Below are 21625 nucleotides of genomic sequence, written 5' to 3' on the forward strand. Positions count from 1 at the left end.
CAGTGACTGCAGATAGCTGTTGCGCCCTCTCCCCTCAGTTTCTCCATTCTGCTGGTTTCCCAAAGGGCCTCTAGGTTCCGGGTTTTCCCCGGCCGCGGGCTGGTTTATAAACCTGCACCTCCCACTGCTGGGTCACTGCAGGGCTCGACCCTTACCTCCACCCAGGTCACTTGGGTGCCGGTCCGGAGAGGGGCGGAGCCAGGGTCCGCGCATAGCCTTTGGGAATTGTAGTTCCCGCCCTGCCTGGGGCTCAAGTAGGCCCCGCCCACAGTACTACGTTCCCGTCATGCTGTGCGGCACCAGGTGGGGCGGGCCGGTTGTTAGGTCTTCGTGAAGCGCTACGCTCACGCGAGTCTCTCTAGGTGAGCAGTCTCCCGGAAACTCAGGTTTTCGCAGCCCAGCCTTCGCGGACTGGGAACAGGTCTGGCGACGGGGGTCTGGGCGGTGACTGGTGAAAGGGGCCATTTAAGGGCTGAAGGGGTTGTCTTGGTCAGGTTTGCGGGCGGGCGTGTAGGCATGCGCGTGCGCGGGTCGCGCGCTGGCAGCCTTAATGCGCGTGCGCTTAGAGTCTTAGGACCCTCTCGCGGCCAAGCGCCTATCTACTTAAGCGGGCCCTCTGGAGATTTTGTGCACCCCAGCTGTTTCCGGTGTGCCCAGTCGCTGGGTCCTCGCAGCCAGTCCCCTTCCTTCGGGCTGCTGTCCGTGATGTCCCTTTCTCCATCTCGAAATTTCTTTGAGGTCCCCCCAATTCTTTAGTAAACCTATAAATTGATCATCATTGCTGATAGTTAAAATTGGAAATGTGAATTTTCAAGGCCTTTTTTTTTTTTTTGCAGTCCTAGGTACTGATACCAGGGCCACGTTCATACTGGGCAAGTGCTCAACCATTTAGTTACATCCTCAGTTCTTTTAATTTTGAAGAGCAGTGAGGCATTTAATTGCTCGGGCTGCCCTCGAACTTGTGATCCTCCTGCCTCAACCTTCCAAGTACCTTGGGTTAAGCTCGAGCTACAGGTATGTGTCACCGCATGCAGCCCTTCGAGGGCTTTTCATAAGGTGGCTTTGGATCTCATCCACAGCACACCCCAGAGAGTCCAGGGTCTCCGTGTGTATTGAAAGCCCAGTTGTATGGGGGCAATTTAGCAAATGAGCAAGGTGCTCCGTCAAATTCCAGTTCTGGCCAACCATGGTAGTGCACGTCTGTAATCCCTGCAGTCTGGGAGGCTGAAGCAGAAGAGTTGAGAGTTTGAGACCAGCCTGGGATATGTGGGGAGACCCAGTCTCAACATGAAAAGGGGAGCCAGGGATGTAGCTCAGTGACACCACGTCTGCCTACCAAGCACAAGGTCCTGAGTTTGATGGCCGGTACCAAAAAATAAAATAAAATGAAAAGGGGATGTAGCTTAGCGTGAAGGTGGCCCTGGGATTCATCTCAATACCACACACACACAAATGTTCCATTTAAACAACCATTTTTTTTTTTTTAATGTTTTCAAACAGTGTCTTTCTGCATAGTCCAGGGTGGCCTTGAACCTACCTTGTATTCTAAGGTGTCCTGGAACTCTGGATCATCTCTGTCACACCCTCCTCAGTGCTGGGATTACAGATGTGTGTCACCAGGCCCACCCTAACAAATACTTTTTATTCATAAATATATCTTGAGCCGGGGATTTAGCTCAGTGGTTCCACCACCTGCTTTGCAAGTGCAAGGTCCCAAGTTTGATCCCCGGTCCAAAAAAGAAATTCATATTCATCAGAACATCCTATGTTTTTTTGTGGTGACTGTCCTCATTCAAATACTGGGGCCGGGGATTTAGCTCAGTGGTTTCGCTGCCTGCTGTGGAAGCGCGAGGACCCGAGTTCGATCCCTGGTACCAAAAAAAAAAAAAAAAATTCAAATACTGACAAAAAAAATTCAAATGTTGGGCCCTCCTCCATTCAGTAGAGCTCAGCCCTGGAAACTGCATTTGATACAAGCATTCACTCAGGGTAAAGGTGCATCCTGAGACTGGGCATTGGTCAATCCTTCTGCTTGGGGTTCCCTCTCCTGCTCCCTTCCAAGCATACCTGTGGGGCTCATATGTGGAGCGTCACCAAATCTGAAGACAGCATGTGACCTGTCATGGCTTTGTCACTTTCTGTTCCTGATCCCCTGCCTGATAGGATCAAATTCCCAGTACAGAGTGGTGGAAGATGAAGCTAGGAAGGGTTAGGACTGATGTCTGAGGCCTCCCCACCAGGGAATGGCTGAGCTGGGCCGAGATCCTCTGCGTAGGTCTAATCTGCGGGTGCTGCCTGGCCAGATAACATTTGGATCTCAGCTGTGAGTCTGCTTTGGCTTCTTGTCTGTAGGGTGAGATCAGTCCTCTCAGCCTGGACTTTAGCAGTGCTGTCACCATGGAGGCTCAGCCACTCCGAGTAAATGCCATTTCCCATCCCTTCCCAGTGCCAGACTGGGCTGGAGCACTAGTCCACTTCTGAACCGTAGACCTATAGCCTTTTACCCCACTAAAGTTGGAGTAGAGCCACGCCCCCCCCCATGGGGCAGGTGTCCTAGGGTGCTGAAGGAAGTGGCTGTCAGGGTTCCTGCTCCCTGATCTAGCCTATGGGCTGTGGCAGGTGGAGAAGGAACTGTTTTTGCCTTGAGCCCATCCCACTCACTGGGAGAGTCATCATTCAGTTCTCTTTTTTTTTTTTTTTTTGTACCAGGAATCAAACTCAGGGCCTCGAGTTTGCCAGGCAGGTGCTGCACTGCTGAGCTACATCCCTGGCCTCCATCACCCAATTCTAAGGAGCCCATACAGCAGTAAATAGAAAGGGGCCCCTCTGTCCCCATGGGCTTTGCAACTGTCCCCTGACCTTTTTCTTTTTTTTTCCTGTACTGGGGATCAAACTCGACCTTGTGCTTGCCAGGCAGGTGCAGCACTGCTGAGCTACATCCCTGGCCTTTCCCTGACTTTTATTTTGGTACCTTGGGACCTTCCACTTGTGAGGCTGGCGGTGGCACCACTGAGCCAAATCCGTGGCCCATCCCTGGCTTTTTAATATCCTCCCAGGCTGCCATGTCCTGATGGCAGCCTCCTGTGGTATCAGTTGTATTGTTTGTCTGCAGACAGAGGTTTTAGTCTTGAAGGGACAAATGAGGCTGTGTTTGTGTTTGGTCTGGGGACAGTGGAGCTTTTGTGGCCCTGGCAGGCCAAGTGGGCCACAGAATTGGTGTATGTATGGCCAGGGATCCAGAAAGCCACCAAGGAACCTCCTGTGGGTACTACCCGACCTGAAGCCTCGGGCAGCAACTGCAGCAGTGACACAGGCCTTTGAGGTGCACTACATGCCACATCACATTTTCCAGTCTCATCCCTGCCACCAGCACCTCCTGCTCTGTGTGCTCACAGCAGGCTGAGTACAGGCTGAGGTGACCAGGCAGGAGGCCTCAGTGGGCCCTCTGCGGCTACAGGTGGAGGTGTGAACCCATCACCCGGGTTCCCTGGTTGCCAAGGTGTGAGCCAGGTGGTACCTCATCAGAAGTGAAGCCCACAACTGTGAAATGGACACATCTCTGCCCCCCTGGATGGGCTGGAAGGTTGGCTGCACCAGACATCAGCAGGGGTGGTGGGGTATGGAGTCCCAGTGTATTTGAGACCATCCAGAATCATTTTACTATCGTTGGTAGTTTACTGCTAGTCAAGTCTAAGACAGTCTTGTCTGATAGAAACATAAGATCTGTAATGTTGGTTTCTTTTCTTTTCTTTTTCTTTTTTTGATACCAGGGATCGAACTCAGCCCTGGGGCTTCTTTTCTTTTTGATGATGGGCATAGAACCCAGAGCCTCCTATATGCTAGGTAACCACTGTCACTGAGCCTACTGCCAGCCCTTTTCATTTTGAGACAGGGTCTTGATAAATTGCCCAGGCTGGCCTTGAATTCAAAACTTAGCTCAGCTTCCTAAGTAGCTGGGATACAGGTGTGTGCTGCCATGCCTGGTGTGTGTTAAAATTTTTTATGACTTACATTTTAAAAAACAAAAGGATTGCAACCTCTACCACAATCAAAATATACAACTGTTGGGCCGGGGATTTAGCTCAGTGGTTTTGCTGCCTGCTGCGCAAGCGCAAGGACCCGAGTTTGATCCCCGGTACCAAAAAAAGAAAAACATAAACAAAATATACAACTGTTTTTATCAGAAAAAATATTTCTTTGTGCTCCTTTTTTTTTTTTTTGGTACCTGGGATCGAACTCGGGTCTTTGCGCTTTCGAGGCAGGCACCGGAACCACTGAGCTAAATCCCCAGCACCCCCCAAATTTCTTTTTTTTGGTACTGGGGATCGAACTTGGGTCCTTGTTCTTGCGCAGCAGGCAGCGAAACCACTGAGCTAAATCCCCGGCCCCCCTTCTGCCCTTTTACGAATTATTTTATTTTCAGGGCCAGGGATGTAGCTCAGCGGCACCACGGCTGCCTGACAAGCTCAAGGTCCTGAGTTCGATCCCTGGTACCAGGGGGAAAAATTGTATAGACAGAGCCATACTAAGTCACTGAATAGCTCAGACTATCCACAGACCTGTGATCTCCTGCCTCAGCCTCCCAGACTGTTGAGGTCTCATGTGTGTCACCATGCACAGTGCCAGCTTCTTTCTGAGTGCACAGTCTTTGGCCTGTGGGGTGGCAAGTGTTGCTGTGCAGCCAGCCCCAGCTCATGGCCACCTCTCCTCAGATCCATGTCATTGGGGTTGGCTGAGCTGCTGAACTGTCTTGGGGGCGCCCGTGGCAGGCTCGGGGTGTGCTTGGTGCTGGCCACCCCATGAGGGATGTGGTGGTCCTGTGGGCATCCTGTGGCAGCGAGCCAGGGAGGCAGACATGGGCAGGGGTACACACCCTGCCAGCTGTGCTGGTGGCTTCAAGGTGGCAAGTTGGAACAGCACTAGAAATCCAGGAACCACAAGGGCCATCCTCTAGTCCTCTGTGTGTGTGTGTCCTCCTGTTGGGCTTCCTGACCCCAGCCTTGCAATCTCTGTCTCCAGCCTCCCCTGCTCCTGTGGTCTGATTCCTGACAGCACCGAAGACTGAGGGTCTGAGGGTGGAGAATCAGGGCACCAGCCTGCCTGCCTGCCTGCACTCCCAGCAGAGTGTGCACAGCCTCACTGTGCTTGGGGGATGGGGATGGTGCTGGCACTGGCTTCATGGGAGACGACCTGGCACCAGCCCTCTGTGCTGTAACCCTTGGAGATGGCCCTGGCAGGGTTGTATGCAGAGGGTAGGCAGGTTCCCAGGCCTGCCCCAGGTGCTCTTCTCCCTCCTAGGGCACCCTCAGACCTGGCCCACCCATCTGGCCTCTACCACAAGTGGATCAGAAGGTGGGGGAGCCTGGGACTGCAGGGGCCTGGGACTGCATCAGGGCAGACGTTCTGTGGTCTCTTCCCTGTCCAGCTCTTTGGAGATGTGGCTGCATGCTGTTTTGGGAGGTGGCCTCACACCCCAGTCCTCGTGTGTGCAGACCAAAACAGGTGTAACAGCTGACAGTGTTGCCCATCTTGGTGCTGTAGTCAGGAGCCTGGGCGCAGTGTAGCAGGTCCTCTGCACAGTCTTCTTGGCTGGAGTCCAGGGGTCAGGCCCGCTGTGTCTCATCTGGAGGATCCGCTGGGAGGGGTCCACTTGTAACACTGCCGGCCAGTTTGGTTCCTCAGGCTGAGACTGAGGTCTAAAGCCCTTCTGGCCATTGGCTGGTTGCCACTCTTAGTTCCTGGCCACAAGGGCTGAAGCCAGCCATAGCTCGCCAGCTGCTCGTGTTCAGACTTCTGCCCGGCTTAGAGGATCAATGAGTGGTTGCCCAGGGTGGTGGGTGTGATGTGAGGCTTGCCTGGCGAGTGATGAAAACATTCTAGAATTTAATAGTAGCAATAGTTGCACATCTCCATACATATCAAGAACCACTGAGGGCCGGGATTTAGCTCAGTGGTTCTGGCGCCTGCCTTGCAAGCTCAAGGTCCCAAGTTTGATCCCTGGTACAAAAAAAAAAAAAAAGAACCACTGAATTGTATGTTTTAAAATGATGTTCTTCAGCGGGGATTTAGGTCAGTGGTTCTACCCCCTCCCTCACAAGCGCAAGGTCCCGAATTCGATCCCTGGTACAAAAAAAAAATGATGTTTTTCGGTCTGGGGGTGTGGTTCAGTGGTAAGCTCTCACTTAGCATGCACAAGGCCCCAGGTTTCATCCCCAGCACTAAAACAAAAGAAGAAATGGCATTCTTTCTGGTCTGAGTTACATCTCAGCTTTCTTAAAGAGCCTCTGCAAACCAGGAGTTAAGTAGGACGTGGGCAAGAACGTGGCCAGCGATGTGTTGTACCTGGGCTGGACTTTCGGCTGAGCTCTGGATCCGGCCTGCTGAGCCTCGTCAGCCCCCAGCCTCCTGGGATGGACTCCTCCCACTCATGGGGGCATGCTGCCGAAGCCAGACAATATTCTGCTCCCATCGATCTCTGTCTTCCACAGTCCCAGCCCCGCTGAGGATGAGAATGGAGCCTAGCCCCGGCCTCACAGAGCAGCGCGGTCCTGAGAAGGTGGCTGGGAGCACAGAGCAAGAGCCAGCACCGTGGCAAGCCTTCCCTGTGCTGTCTGAGCAGCAGTCTGGGGATGTGGAGCTAGTGCTGGCCTACGCTGCACCCGTCCTTGACAAGCGCCAGACCTCCCGCCTCCTCCGAGAGGTGGCGGCTGCCCACCCGCTGCCTGCACAGCCTCATCTCAAGCGAGTGCGGCCCCGCCCCGACACCCATGGTGCCCCTGAGCTGGAGCTGCTGCTGTGCCTGGCTGGGCCGGCCCCAGGTCCACGCTCGCTGGCTGAGCTGCTTCCTGAGCCCTCTGTGGACCCCCATGGCCTGGGGGCGCCCTTTCTGGTGCCTGTGCCTGCCCGGCCACCCCTCACCAGGGGCCAGTTCGAGGAGGCCCGGGTTCACTGGCCCACATCCTTCCATGAGGACAAGCAGGTGACCAGTGCGCTGGCTGGGCAGCTCTTCTCAGTCCAGGAGCGAGCCGCCATGCAGGGCCACATGGAGCGGGCAGTGTGGGTGGCCCAGCGGGCAGCATCCCAGGGCCTCCGGGCTGTGGGAGCCGTGGTGGTGGATCCCACCTTGGACCATGTGCTGGCCACGGGCCATGACTGCCGTAGTGCCAGCAGCCCCCTGCTGCATGCTGTCATGGTGTGCATCGACCTCGTGGCCCAGGGCCAGGGTCGTGGTGCCCATGACCTCCGCGCCCACCCAGCCTGTGCCTTTTTTCCGGCCCCTGCCACCCAGGCCCGAGCAGGTATTGTGCGCAGGCTGGAGGAAGATGAGGATGAAGACGGCCAGCCCTATGTGTGCACCGGCTACGACCTGTACATCACCCGAGAGCCCTGCGCCATGTGTGCCATGGCCCTCGTGCACTCCCGCATTCGGCGCGTCTTCTATGGGGCCACCTCACCTGATGGTGCCCTGGGTACTCGCTTCCGTGTCCACACCCAACCAGACCTCAATCACCGCTTCCAGGTGTTCCGTGGTATCCTCGAGAAACAGTGTCACCTGCTGGACCCTGACACGTAGGCTTGGTGGCCCCCTGCTTCCAAAATTTCTCTGCTCCTGGCCAGCCTATTGGCCTGATGTTCCCCTGGGAGCTGCCATCCTGTCTGCCAGTTTTAAGGACACTTGCCGCCTGCCTGGGTCGCCCATCTCTTGAGCAAGTGTTGTGAGGGTTCCACCCTAACCCCAGGGCTGGTTCATTGCTTCGGATTCCTCCACAGTGTATCAGGAAATAGCTCTGACATGTGACAATAAACCATTCCTTAGCTCAACCCAACCTGCTGTCCGTTAAGAGGCGCCGGACTCCTGGCTGGGGTCACAGGCTGGGCAGGTCTGTGGGTCAGGCTTGTGATGGGGAGGGGATCTGCTGGGCTGAGTGTGGTCAGGCGCTAAGGAGTGTTTGTGGGGACAGGTACATCTGGATGCTGGCCGTCTGGGGTCGGCTGACCCAGAGGCTCCTTCAGGATCATCCTGTTTACCATCTCTTATGGGTGGCAAGAAGGGACCCCAGAAGGGGCCACCAAGAGTATCACAAGACAGGGCTGGAATTGACAGTGGGAACTTGGAGCAGGGCCTGCTGGTCCCTCTGGCAAATGCCCATTGCTGACCACACCGTGTTGCCTGGTGGCCCTCCGGGCTCAGAGGGGAAGTGTTGCCTGGTGGCCCCACATCCGGCCTGTGATAGCTGAGCCAGCAGCTGAGCTGGGGCAGCCTTTCTGGCAGAAGCTCGATGTGTTGCGGCCGAATAGGGCTTTCTGGTCACAGAGGGCCCCCACCGAGGGCAGCCCCAGCCCATAGCTGGGTGTCAGAACCCCCGGTGGCCAAAGGGTCCCTGATGTCCTGTCTCCTTTCAGGTGGCTGCAGGCTTCAGCCCAGACTCCAGGTCAGCCAAAGCGGAAATGTCTGGTGAGTCCAACGGGGACTGCCATAGCTAAGGGTCTGCTGTGTCTCTGGGAGGCATCCCCAGGCAGGGAGGGATGCAGCAGTTCTCACGTGGGTTCTCAGCCTGTGACATGTTGTCATGTGGCCTGCACCCTGGCCTGCCTTTGCCAGCCTACTGGCCAGCTCTGCATAGCAACACTTCGGGCACCACGGTTTGGCTTACATGTGTTCTTATCTGCAAAGCTGCCATGTCAGGAAGCTGGTGACAGGGCCATGGATTCGTGTGTATCTTCTGGCTTGGGAATGATGGAGGGTCAAGTAACACAAGATAGCCTTGGAGAAGAACCCAGGGGACCCAAGGGCTGCACAGGCTCCTCCACAGCTGCCATAATGCCTCCTGCCCTCTTGTCCTCCCCCCAATCTTCACACCACTCCTGGACCTGCAGGGTACTCAGCTCAGGGTCTTTGCAGTGGCTGTGCCCATGACCTTAAGTCTTCTGGCCTCCCCTCCCCACCCCGGCAGACACCACCCTGGAGCCGCCTCACTGATCTCGTTCTAGTAGTTTCCATCCTGTAAGCAGTAGTTATATAGGGTATGTGTTTGCTGGTATCATTAGTTGAGGCCTTACTAGAGTGAGGTACCATAATCCAGTGATGAATCTCGGTAAGAAAGGAAATTTGGACACTGACATATGGGGAGGGCAGAGACTAGGGCGGTGTGGCCACGAGCTGAGGGACCCCAGAGCCACGGAGGCTGGAAGAGGCAGGAAGGGCCTCCCTGGAGCTGCAGAGGGAGCTCGGCTGGACATAGACCTGGGCCTTGGACTTCTGGACTCTTTAGCAGAGGGTAAATTCCTGAGGTTTCAAGCCATTGGCATTTTGAGTCTTTGCTCTAGAAGCCTCGTGAACTGTTAATATTCCGCTTGCTGGACACTTTGGGAGTGTATGTGAGTGTCCTGCAGTTGTGGTGAGGAATCACTAGAAAATAACAACAACAAAAAAGAAAATAACAAACTCATCACACACTTAGTGGCTTGAAACAAAATTTAAGTCAGGCACAGTGGCCCACACCTTTCATCCCAGCTATTCAGGAGGCTGAGGCAGGAGGATTGAAAGTTCAAGGCCAGCCTGAGCAACATGGCAAGATCTTGTCTCAAAATTTAAAAATAAGAAAAGGACTGGGGATGTAGTTCGGTGAGCTCAGTGACACAGCGGCTGCCTGGCAAGGGCAAGGTCCTAAGTTTGATCCCTGTTACTGGGCTTGTGTAGCTTAATGGTAAAGCGCTTGCCTAGGATGAGAGGCCCTGGACTTAATCCCCAGTACTCCCCCCAAAAAATTTAAATATTTTCCCTTTTAGGGTCTGGGGGTGAGAAGTCTCAAATGAGTCTCACTGGGCTGAGTCCAGGTGTGGGAGGCAGGGCTGCTCCTCCCAAGGCTCTGGGGAGAACCTAGATTCCCCCACCCCTAGAGGTACCCACAGCCTCTGTTCTCAGGCCCCTGCTCTCAGCCCCTTCTTCCGTCAGGGGCTGCTCCAGCCAGCAGTAGATTGTCTTCCCTCACTCTCTGCCTCTAACCCTCCCGTGCCCTCTCCTGAGTGACACTGGTAGTCCAGCTACAGAGTACCTTCTGCTGTGGGAGGTGACAGGTCCTCAGGCTCAGGGTGGGGATGGGGACACCCTGAGGCAGCAAGTAACAGCCCTGACCTGGGGTTTTTTTCCCTGCAGGGAAGGAGAACAACTTTCCGCCGCTGCCTAGGTTCATCCCACTGAAGCCCTGCTTCTACCAAGACTTCTCTGATGAGATTCCCATCGAGCACCAGGTGCTGGTGAAGAGGATCTACCGGCTTTGGATGTGTGAGCCCTGGGCGTGGGGCTGCCGGGGTGGGACACCAGTGCAGGCCCACTGGACCCGGGGAGTGGTCGCTTGGAGCTACCTGGTCCTCATGCACCCCATCTGTCCTGAGGCAGGAGAATGCAGGGACAGGGACCCTCAGGAGCCCTCTGTGCATCCTGAGCCCATCTCTGGCCCACTGTGGCCCCCATGGTGACTGGGGCCACATCCTGAGCTGGTCTGCTACCTGGCCTCACCCAGCTCCTCATGGGGTCCCTCATTGTCCCCAGAGACCAGGAGGTGACCCTCAGGCCTGGCCAGCATCCTCAGTGGCCATACCCTTCAGCACCTGGCTCAGCCTCTTCTCGCTCAGCCTCTTCTCCCTCACCCCACCAGTTTACTGTGTCACCCTTGGGGTCAACCTTGTCGCCTGCCTGGCCTGGTGGATCGGCAGTGGTCAGGGAGCCAACTTTGGTCTGGCCTTCGTCTGGCTGCTGCTGTTCACCCCCTGCAGCTACGTGTGCTGGTTCCGACCTGCCTACAAGGCCTTCCGGTAAGTTGGAGGGAGCCAACCTGGCCCTGGCCTTGTCCCACCTGCTCCCTAGGAGCTCTGGATGCCTGTGGTGCTGAGGGTGTGCGCAGAACCTGGGCGAGCAAGTCACCACTGCATGTGCACTGGTCCTGGCGCCGTCTGACCCGTGCACAGGGAGCCAGGCCTGGTCTGCACTGGGTGTGCCCCAGTTATTAGCAGCTGTTCCACTTTGGGTGGTAGCTGACTACAGCCCATGGGTCAGATTCAGCTTCTGCATGTTCTGTTTTGTGTTTTAGTGGTCCCTATAGTACTGGGGATTGAACCCAGGGTTTTCACACTGAGCTATATCCCCAGGGTCTCTGTATGTGCTCTGTAAGTGTAAGTTCAAGTTGGGCTCGAACTTGTGATCCTTTTGCCTTAGCCTCTCCAAGTGCTGGGATGACAGCTGTTTGCCACCGCTCTTGGCTTCTGTTTTGTTTTTGGTTTTTTTTCATATTTCAGAGACTTAGTTGATTTATTTATAATTTCTATATATCAAGCTTGTGTATTTATCAAAGTGGGAAGGGAAGAAGGATTGCAAACATTTTCAGAATGAATTTACAAGTAACTATTGTAAAGGTTATTTAATAAAATTGTATTTTTTTTTTTGTTCTTTTTGGTGCCGAGGATCGAATGCGAATCCTTCCACTTGTGCAGCAGGCGGCAAAACCACTGAGCCAAATCCCCGGCCCCTAAAATTGTATATGTTTTTTAAAAAATGTCATTCCAACTTAGGAGGCTGCACAGATGAAATGTCAGGTGTTCTGTTTTGGTTTTTTAGAGTGACATTTATTGGTACATTTTAGATATACATAATGATAACATTCATCACAGGAAAATTTGTACTGGTACATGATATATCTTGCTTCTTTTTTTTTCCCATCGCCCCCCATGTATAAAAGTTTTGTTTCCATTTTTTCCTTTGAATTTTTCCCCCTTCTTTCCTTTCCTCTTCCCCCTTCCCTTGTTCCCCTTCTCATTTGAACATTTTCTTCCCATATCCCCAGTATCTATTACACATCTTAGTCCTTATTTCTATTTTCAGTTTCTCACACCAGAGAAACAATGTGGTATTTAAACATGTGTGTCCAGGGCCGGGGATTTAGCTCAGGGGTTCTGGTGCCTGACGCGCAAGCACAAGGACCCAAGTTCGATCCCCAGTACCAAAAAAAAAAAATACAAAACAAATAAACGTGTGTCCAATTTATTTCACTTAGGAGTATGGTCTCAAGGTCTGTCCATTTAGCTATAAATGTCTCAAGCTCATCTTTCTTTGTGGCAGAGCAGTACTCCATTTTATTAAAAAGAAAAAAAAACATATCTTCTTTATTCATTCATCAGTTGATAGGCGTTTGGGCTGTTTCTAAGATTTAGCTATTATGGGCTGGGGATTTAGCTCAGTGGTTTCGGCGCCTGCTATGCAAGGGCAAAGACCCGAGTTTGATCCCCGGTACCAAACAAACAAAAAGGATTTAGCTATTACGAATTATGCCACTGTAACCATGGGAATGCATATATTGTGTTATGATGCTTTTAATTCTTTTGGGAAGATACTAGGGGGAAGAGCTGGGTGGAATGGAACCTCTAGTTTTATTGTTTTGAGGAATCTCCATATTGATTTCCATAGTGCTTGCACCAGTTTACACTCCCACCAACAGTGGAGAAGGGTTCCTTTTTCCCCACAGCCTCACTAGCATTTATTATTGGTTGATTTCTTTCTTCTTCTTTTTTTTTTTTTGGTATTGGGAATTGAACTCAGGACCTTGCACTTGTGAGGCACGTGGCACCACCACTGAGCTAAATCTCCAGCCTGGGTTGATTTCTCGATAACAGCCATTCTTTCTGGAGTGAGACAGAATCTCAGCGTTGTTTTAATTTGCATCTCTCAAATAGCCAGTGATGTTAAACATTTTTTATAAATCTATTTGGTGTTTCTACTTCTTCACCTGAGAAGTGTCTACACTTCAGATGTCCATTTTTGGATAGGGTCTTTAAATCTGGGGTGTCTGTTTTGTATTTCAGTAGCAACTTTGGTGAGATTTTCTTCACATCCCACAGTTCACCTACTTAAAGTGGACAACTTAGTGTTTTAGTACATTCACAGGGTTGTCCAGCCACTGTTATTAGCTATTTCTAAAACACTCTCATCACCCCGAAGGAAGCCACATCTATACCCATAAGCAGTCCCCCATCACCTCCCCAAGCCCAGTACCCCTAGAGTCCACTTCCTGTCTCTGGATTTGCCTGTCCTGGGCGTTTCCTGTCCACGGAGCCCACACTGTGTCCTCTGTTCCTGGCATCTCTCACTGAGCACTACTGTGTCCTCAAGGTCCTTCCACACTGTGGCGAGCGTCACAACCTCATTCCTTTCAATGGCTTCTTCAGGAAACACACTAAACCAGTGTGACCATGTACAGTCCACTGTGCTCTTGTGGCCTGGCAGGGCTGGTACAGGTATGGGTATGTGGGGGTAAACACCAGGTAGCAGCAGGGATCTGCCTCTCACCAGTCCAGGATTTTTTAGGGAGTAGATTTGGTGACAGGGCCTTACTGTGTAGTCCAGGCTGGCCTGGAACTCATTGTGTAGCCCGAGCTGGCCCTGAACTCAAAGCAATCCTCCTGCCTCAGCTTTCCGAGTGCTAGGATTATTGGCATACATCACCACACCTGGGTAGTCAAAGTTTTTGAAAGTTCCAGGGACACCAGGACCCTCAGGTCCAGCTGGGCAGCCTCCCCCTCGGTCTCAGGACATCCTGCTGCCCCAATGTGTAACTCCGGCCACTCCCCACCTCTGCTATGGCCCCACACAGCCCTGCCCCAGCCTGACCCTCCCATCCTGAGGCCAGGTGGGCTCATTGTGGCCCCAGCAGCATGGTACAATCAGCAAGAGCTATGTGTCCATCCATCTATCCTTCGATTAACACTGGGGCTCTCTTCACTCTTGCCCATAATGAGTCATGGACATTTACCCTCAGCTTCCCACCCTGTCGCTCAGTTCTGTGTCGTGTTCACCCCTAGACTGTCCCTGAACTGCAGACTAAGTTGGGAAGGAGACTGAGGCCCTCCCCGAGATGTAAGACATGAATTACAAGGGCCACAGGGAACAGGAAGGAAGCAGGGAGGGGAATAGCCCTGGGCACCTGGAAGCTCTGTGCCTCCCTGCTGTCCCCACCAGGACCTCTCCAGGGAAAAGGGGTCTCCCAGTGAAGGCCCCAGGGGCTGTGCTGTCCTTCTAGTAGTGCAGTGTTGGTGCTGCATTCAGAGCCCAGTTTGAGCACAGGTTCAGTGACTCATGGGAGTCTGCATTTTCCAGTGTACGGGGAAAGTAGGACAATCGTTCTACCCTCCGGCTTGCACCTTCCTGTTGGGAGTGTCAGGCTTTCATCAGTTTTTTTGTGTCCCCCACAGAGCTGACAGCTCCTTCAATTTTATGGCATTCTTCTTCATCTTCGGAGCCCAGTTTGTCCTGACTGTCATCCAGGCTATTGGCTTCCCGGGATGGGGCGCATGGTAAGCTCCATGTTGGGCTGCCTTGGAGGGTTGTGTGTTAACTGTGGAAACAGACTGGGGTGCAGCTCAGTATGAAACCCCTGGGTTCAATCCCTCATATAGAAAACAACATTATAGGAGTTGTGTGTCTGTATGTGTGTTCACGTGCCAGTGCAGCTGTGTGCTCTTGTAAACAGACCCTGAGCATACAACCCAGAGGGCTTTGGTCTTGGGGTGAGGGTGACTCAGGCCCCTGGTGGCACCTCGCTGCCTCAGCATGGGGCATCTGCACCAGAGGGGAGAAGAGGTTCACATGTGCGCCATAGCCTGGGGGGAACTGGAAAGTGTGGCACAACCCAGTGCCTTGAGAAGGTGCTGCCTGTCACATGGTCCTTGGGGGAAGTGCTCTTGTGGTGGGCAGTGCCCCTTTGAGATCTCTGGGGCTGGTGGAACAAATGACCACAAACCTTGAACTAAAACAAATGACTGAGCTCAGGTCTGGAGGTCCTGGCTCCTAGAGGCACCCGCAGCCTTTGGCTCTTGGTCCCATCCTCCATCTGCAGAGCAGGCAGTGTGGTGTCTTCAGCTTCTCTCTGCCTCTCACCCTCTCTCACCCTTTCAGGGGGACCCTGAGAGACACTGGGCCCCGGATGGTCCTGAATGACCCCATCTTCAGAGTCCCTTTGGCCCTGGAGGTGACGTTGCCGCAGGCCCCAGGGATAAGAACATGAGCACCTTTAGGGAGCTGTCACTCAGCTGGCCCAGGTGGCATCTTTGGCGCTTGGTATCCCTTGGTGTGATGCATGAGTTCAGCCTCACTGAGGTTCCCTTCTGTGTCCCATGGGCACTGCCTCACTAGGGGGCTTTCTTTTTTTTTCTTTCTTTTTCAGTATTGGGGATTGAACTCAGGGCCTTTACACTGAGCTATGTCCCCGCCCTTTTATATTTTTTATTTTGAGACAGGGTCTTCCTAAGTTGCTTAGTGGCTCAGGCTGGGCTGAAGCTTACACTTCTGCCTCGGCCTCCCAGAGTGTTGGGGTGACAGGTGTGCACCACCACACCCAGCTTCTGTGGGGTTTTCTCGTGTTGTGTCTACCACGTGACCAGCAGGTTTCTCACTCTGCCTGTTCCCCATGGCCACTTTCCCTGCCATGGTTCTTTCTTGCATCCTATTGCTGCTTTCCTCTGACTCCTGGGGACACTACTGGACCTGCCACCCTCCTCAGGATTAGCTGTTTGCTTTTTTTTGGTACTGGGGATTAAACTCAGGACCTTGCGCTTGTGAGGCAGGTGGCAGAACCACTGAGCTAAATCCCTGGCCAGCTGTTTGCTTTTGAGCTATGGTTTTCAATGCTGGGGGCGGAACCCAGGGACTCAAGTGTGCTAAGCAGGTGCTCAGCCTTACATTGCTCTTCAGTGTGTTTGACTCTTGAGTCCAGTAAGCTCCCAGACCCCACTCCCCACGGGCAGGAGTTTGCAAGGGCCCCACATGCAGGCCTCGTCCCACCCTCCTGCCCCTGCCACGGATGTCCATGTCTCTCCCTAGCACCACTGGAATGCGGCAGCTTGCTCATTCCTCCCTGAGTCCTCAGTAACAAAGGTGGCCTGGGGCATGTTACTGTGGCTCTGATGGAGAATCCTGAGAGCAATGGGCCTCACTACTGGGCATGGTCAGGAGGCAGCAGCTGCACCCTGCTGTTCAGAGCCACCAGTGGCTATGGCTTCTTTTCATAGCCCTTGGTGCCCAGTGGGCCCTTGGGCTGCTGGGCTCTGCTCAGCTGCCCAGGCCTCTGGTCCCTCCTTCCCTGCCCCGCTCTGGTGTCTCCTTGACTCCCTGAGTGGAGTGGACAGGGCAGGCTGGTGCTGGTCACCCGTGGTGGCTGGGGCCCAGCACGTGTGAGTACCTGTCATGGAGGCCTGGAGAGGCGTTTCCGTCCTCCCTCCCTGCATGCCAGAGATACCAGCCACCCAGCTCTGCTTCTGCCAAAGCATTGGCTGTTTCTGAGGGATGGGGCAGGTGGTCACCACCCGAGCTGGACAGGGTGGACACACAGTCTTAGCTTTGGAGTAAAGACAGTCCCCAGCCTCTTAGCCGATGGAGAAAGCATGTCACAGGGCACAGTGCTGTGCACCGTTGGCTGAGGGCACCCATACCTGGAGCACTGCATGGGGCGGAGCAGGACAGCCCCTCATCCCTGGGGCCCTTAGCCAGCACTCCTGCCTGGGTGGTCCCGGTCAGGGTCATGGGCCACAGCTGGAGCCCTGGGGATTGGAAACAGCCCAGTAAATGACACTGGGGGCCTGGCTGCTGTATGGCCAGGTGGCCACAGGTGTGGCCAAACAGTCCCCTGTGGCCCTGCCCAGAAGTGCAATGGAGGACAGGGCTAGGCACTCCCTAAGATCTCTGCCACCCTTTTGTAAGTTCAAAATCATTCCAGAATAGGTGTTTACTTTTTTAAATAAAGAAAGGAACAGCAAAACTCCATGGAAACTGCGGATGCGCTGCCATGGCATACTCTGAGCAGCATCAAGGAGGCTGGGGACAGTCAGAGCAGGAGAGGCTGGGGAACCCGGGGAGGGGTTGGTGCCATGTGTATGTGCAGAGAGCATGCACTGAGCTACATCTCCAGCCTTTGGGACTTAAACTTGTTGGTGTTTTGGGGGGGGGGGGGTTGGTACCGGGAATCGAACTCGGGACCTTGCGCTTGCAAGGCAGGTGCCGGAACCACTGAGCTAAATCCCTGGCCCAGGACTTAAACTTGTGATCCTCCTGCCTCAGCCTTCTCGGTGCTGGACCTTCTTATCTTCAATGTCTCCTTGCTGCCCCACTGTGCAAGAGTGCATCATCCCCAGCCTTGGACGCCTGGGCTATTCTCGGTTTCTCATGGTTACTGACAATCGCTGTAGCATAGATCTGCAGGGGCAGCATACATGGGGTGAAAGAAGTGAGTGTCTGAGTCTTTTGAGTCTTTCACTCCTACAAAGCATGACGAATGGGGCCACACTGCTTCCTCCATTCCCTCCCACATGGGCTCGCCAGTGTTGGGGGAAGAGGATGCCTTCCTTGGTGGTCTGAGTGTCTTCATGGGTGTGTCCTCAAATGACTGTCCCTTCTTCCCGTGATGTGTCAGATCTGTGCATGTGAGGACGCCAGGTAAGCCCGCGTTCTTTCGCCCTGCAGTGGCTGGCTGGCAGCCATCGGGTTCTTTGGGACCAGTGTCGGCGCTGCCGTGGTCATGCTGCTCCCCGCCATCATGTTTTCACTGTCAGCTGCCATGATGGCCGTCGTGATCCTGAAGGTGAGTTCTGGGAGGTCCCATCTGCCTTCCCTCCTCTCTCCTTGTAACTCCAAGTGGCCAAGGTCAGGGAGACCAGGCAAAGGTTCCAGGATCGTCTCCTAGGGACACCCCCAAAGATGGACAGTGACAACACACACGAGATGTCACTGGAGCTCACAGAGACTCAGCGTCCGGGGGCTGCGTGGCAGGGGCATGTGGCCCCTCTGCCCAGCACTCGTCAGCCTCCCAGCCTCCCAGACTCCAGCAGAGAGCAGGGCTCAGCAGAAACCCCATGGTTTGCACCAATGGTTGAGGCCAAGGGGCTTCTCTCCTCTGAGCACCTCGAGGGCCAGGCCCACGACCACACAGCCTCAAGCCTGCAGAGTGTCTCTGCACCACACCGTCTCGGAGAGACAGGCTGGGAAAGGCGGCAGGGCTGGTAGGGAGTGAGCATCCCTGGGAAGAGATCAGTCTGCAGCCTGGTGCTCCCAAATTAAGAGCCGCAGGTACCCCTACAGCTGGTGTACATGTGTGTCCTGTGCCAGGCCTGGCCAAGGGACTGTCCAGGTCACACTCCCCATGTGCCCTGCAGTGGTGACTTGGCGTGTGATTACCACCTCACAAATGAGAGCTGCCCACAGCTGGGCGGCGATGCCCAGCAGAGCTAGAGGAGGAGTGGAGGTGCTCAGCAGGGGAGGCAGGGAGCTCAGCCACTGGAGGCAGAGCTGAGCCAGGGCTGCAGGTGTTAGAGGAGGCAGAATGAGAAGGGGTCAGATTCACACAGGGCTTTTCTGAGGACCCGACTTGGATTGCCTGCATTTCCTGAAGTTTCATTAGTAATGAACTCCAGGACAGCCTGTGCCTGTGTCCTCATGTCCTAGAGGCTGGGATCTGCAGTGAGTGGGCAGTGCTGCCTAGGTCAGGGCCACCCTGTGACCCCGTGGTCCACCACATGCCCAGCACAGGACAGGAAATGTCTGCTGTCCACCCCACCATGTTGAGGGGCATCCTGGAGCTAGTGATGTGCAGTGAGGGGTGTTGTGCAGTGCCTGTGGCCCAGAGCTGAGGTGTCCTGTGATGGAGGACCCTGTATGTCCCCATCCCAAGCACCCTGTTGTCATGGGTCTCCTCTTGAAGAAGATATGGGGAGGAAGCCCCCAGGCTCACACACCCTCTGAGGTGTCCTGTCCTTGCTGCAGGTGCACAGGATCTACCGTGGGGCTGGTGGAAGCTTCCAGAAGGCACAGACAGAGTGGAACACAGGTGCCTGGAGGGACCCGCCATCGAGGGAAGCCCAGTTTAACAACTTCTCAGGGAACAGCCTCCCTGAGTATCCCACTGTACCCAACTATCCGGCCAGCGGCAGCCAGTGGCCTTAGAGGGGGCTGACCAGCCCTGCCACCTCCCCACCTGCCTGCCGTCACTGCCCCTCTGCTCCTGCTGCTCTGGTCCTGTGAGGCCTGAGCATTTGTCCTGCCCTCCTTGGAGGCCCAGCCACTGCCAGAGCCCAAGTTCATCTCATCCTAGGGACTCAAGGCCCTAGCCCCTCATCCTGCAGCCACCTGGTGTTCCCTATGGGCAGCCACACCTTCACCTTCAGGTCACAGAGGGTGGCAGCAGGTTGGGTGTGCCGTCTCCAAAGAACTGAGGATGCAGGGGTCATAATGCCAAGCTTTGCGTCATGTCCTCAACCCACCTGTTGCCTGGGTTGGCAGAGGGGCTGAGCGTCCCCCATCCCACATATAGCGATGACTCCATGGACGGGGTTGCAGGGACAGCAGAGGCGGGTCCACTGCCTCACCAGTGACCTGTGCTGCTCCCTGTCTGCCGGGCTTCCTTCCTGCACTCCTCCCCCTGGGACGGCGATGTTGGGACCCTGTTGTCCTGCATTTCCATCTGTGGCAGACAGCCTTCCTCTCCTGGGACCAAGGTCCCCTCCACAAGATCTCTGTCTGCATCCTGAAAACTGGCCGAGCCCCTGGGCAGGTGCTTGTCCTGATTCTTGAGAGCAGCTTGTCTCAGCCATACAGAGGAGAATGACCCAGAGGTCCCTGTCCTTAGAAGCCAGACGGAGAGAGCCTCCTCCTGGATCTTTGGGTGCAGAGCCATGAGGATGTCCTTCCCCCCACCCGGAAGGGGACAGCCCTGTGCCTTAGAGAGGAATATCACAGCCAACACTACTTACTGTCTCTGCTCCTCTAGCCTTGTCCCTGTCAGAAGAGCCAGGCACATCCTGCGGGGCATCCGCAGCACCTTTAATGATATTTGGGCCAAAATCAACTTTTTTCCATGACCTTTCCATGCTGCTGGCCAGGCCTTCACAGGCCTTCCACACCCAGCTGCCCATCCCTGGAGGTCACACTAACCAGCATGGGAAACTTCAGGGGAGGTGGAGACCTGGGGTCACCGGGCCTAGGGTCCCTGCCAACACCTCAAGGTGGCATCTCAGCCTGACTGTAGGGCACTGGGGCAGTGGAGCCCCTTGGGCCACCAGCAGCCCCCACCCGACCCCCACATGTGCATGGTCACAGTGCGGTGGGTTTTGTTAGCTGAAAATGTTCTGGAAATAAATCCTTTCTGCATTGGAGCAAGCGGGGGCTGGGTCTGTAGTGTGTGTTGTGCCCCCCAGCCATCCATTGGTCAGAGGGTCCCAGCACACATGGCCAGTGTCTGGTCATCAGGGTGGCACTTTGGTACCCTCTCCATGCCAACACCCTGTGGTCACCCTTGCTATGGAGCCCATGGATTCGGCCTCAGCCAATACCAAGCCCCAGATTCAGCCACCAGGGGGCGCTTGTGGATCCCATCAGACCAGGAGCCCCACTCTGCTCCCCCATAGCTCCCTGATGCCCCCAGCACAGAATCCTGGTGTCATCCCAGCTGCTTGGGAGGCTGAGGCAGGAGGAATGCAAGTATGAGCCCAACCTGGACACTTAGTGAGCTCCTCTTTCAGAATAAAAAGGGCTGGGGATGCTCAGTGGCACTGTGCCTGCCTGCCATCCACAAGGTCCTGAGTTTGATCCCTGGTACCAAAAAAACAAAAAAGAATCCCAACTCCTGTGGCCATGTCCCCACTCTCCCCGCACTGGTCTCTTCTGTCCCCAGCCACTATCCCCACAGAGCTCTACCAGAAGCCCTCACTGCAGCCCCAGGTCAGTCCCTAAAAGGGTGCCAGGTTCCATCATCATTCCTGTATGGCCCTGAAGAACTTGGTGCTGGAACAAGGAAGCTGACACCATTACACCACCTCGCTTAGTAGATGGGGAAACTGAGGCAGAAGTCCACCCTGCCCAGTGGCACAGCTGCTCTGCCTGTGCTCAGAACTCACCCTCACCTGTGACTGTTCTCTACCCCTACCCCCACCACAGCTCTTTGCCTGGTTCCCAACTCCCAGGGGCCAGGGATTTAGCTCAGTGGTTCTGCTGCCTGCCTCGAAAGCACAAAGTCCCGAGTTCAATCCCTGATAGCAAAAAAAAAAAACCCAACTCCCAGATTCTGAGAGACCCCACCCACTCTGACCCCCAGGGTACCTCCCCTGAGCGGAAAGCACTGAGGGCTTTGCACTGAGCTGTATACCCAGCCCTTTTTTTCTTTTCTCAGTACCAGGGATCAAACTCAGGATCTTGTGCTTACCAGGCAAGTGTAGCGCCACTGTGCTACATACCCAGCCCCAGCCCTTTTTATTTTTTATTTTGAGACCAGGTCTTGCTAAGTTGCCCAGTCTGGGCTCGAACTTGCAATCCTCCTGCCTCAGCCTCCCACAGTGCTGAGATGACAGGCATGTGCCATCACACTTGGCTCTGACTTTATTTCGGCCACATGAAAGTTGCAGGACACTCCGGCCCCCAGGATGGACGTGACATCTCAGGCAGGATGGCAGGACGTGGGGTTCTGAGTGTCCATGACCCCTTGGAACCCAAGGAACAAGGAAGGGCGAGACAAAGAGGGGCGGGCCCTGCCTAGGTGTCTCACCATAAGACAGATGACTGACAGATGATACTGCTGCCACAGCCAGACCCTCAGGG

General features: G+C 54.6%; 2 protein-coding genes across 10 annotated transcripts; both read left to right on the forward strand.

The window, feature by feature from the left end:
* Positions 1 to 270: 270 nt before the first annotated feature.
* On the forward strand, positions 271 to 20191 carry Scamp4 (secretory carrier membrane protein 4). Of its 7 annotated transcripts, none has more exons than XM_004865918.4 (7): positions 271 to 362; positions 8404 to 8455; positions 10157 to 10285; positions 10659 to 10815; positions 14242 to 14343; positions 17504 to 17621; positions 18800 to 20191. In XM_004865918.4, exons 2-7 carry the CDS (start codon positions 8449 to 8451, stop codon positions 18977 to 18979), a joined length of 693 nt encoding a protein of 230 aa, XP_004865975.1. In that variant the 5' UTR covers positions 271 to 362; positions 8404 to 8448; the 3' UTR covers positions 18980 to 20191. The 7 variants fall into 7 exon arrangements, with proteins under 7 accessions (XP_004865975.1, XP_021100620.1, XP_087057518.1 ...); XM_021244961.2 differs by having other exon boundaries at positions 10157 to 10251; positions 10553 to 10815; XM_021244963.2 differs by having other exon boundaries at positions 288 to 421; positions 10157 to 10251; positions 10553 to 10815.
* On the forward strand, positions 279 to 7826 carry Adat3 (adenosine deaminase tRNA specific 3). 3 transcript variants are annotated; one of them, XM_087201387.1, is made up of 2 exons: positions 279 to 362; positions 6489 to 7826. In XM_087201387.1, the coding sequence occupies exon 2, from the start codon at positions 6506 to 6508 to the stop codon at positions 7571 to 7573; it is 1068 nt and encodes a 355-aa protein (XP_087057513.1). In that variant the 5' UTR covers positions 279 to 362; positions 6489 to 6505; the 3' UTR covers positions 7574 to 7826. The 3 variants fall into 3 exon arrangements, with proteins under 3 accessions (XP_087057513.1, XP_087057515.1, XP_087057514.1); XM_087201389.1 differs by having other exon boundaries at positions 310 to 421; XM_087201388.1 differs by lacking the exon at positions 279 to 362 and adding an exon at positions 839 to 1014.
* Positions 20192 to 21625: the final 1434 nt, after the last annotated feature.

The sequence above is a fragment of the Heterocephalus glaber genome, unplaced genomic scaffold, assembly GCF_053883595.1.
Source record: "Heterocephalus glaber isolate CG9 unplaced genomic scaffold, H.glaber_assembly_v1.0 deba00001760, whole genome shotgun sequence".
Taxonomy (NCBI): domain Eukaryota; kingdom Metazoa; phylum Chordata; class Mammalia; order Rodentia; family Bathyergidae; genus Heterocephalus; species Heterocephalus glaber.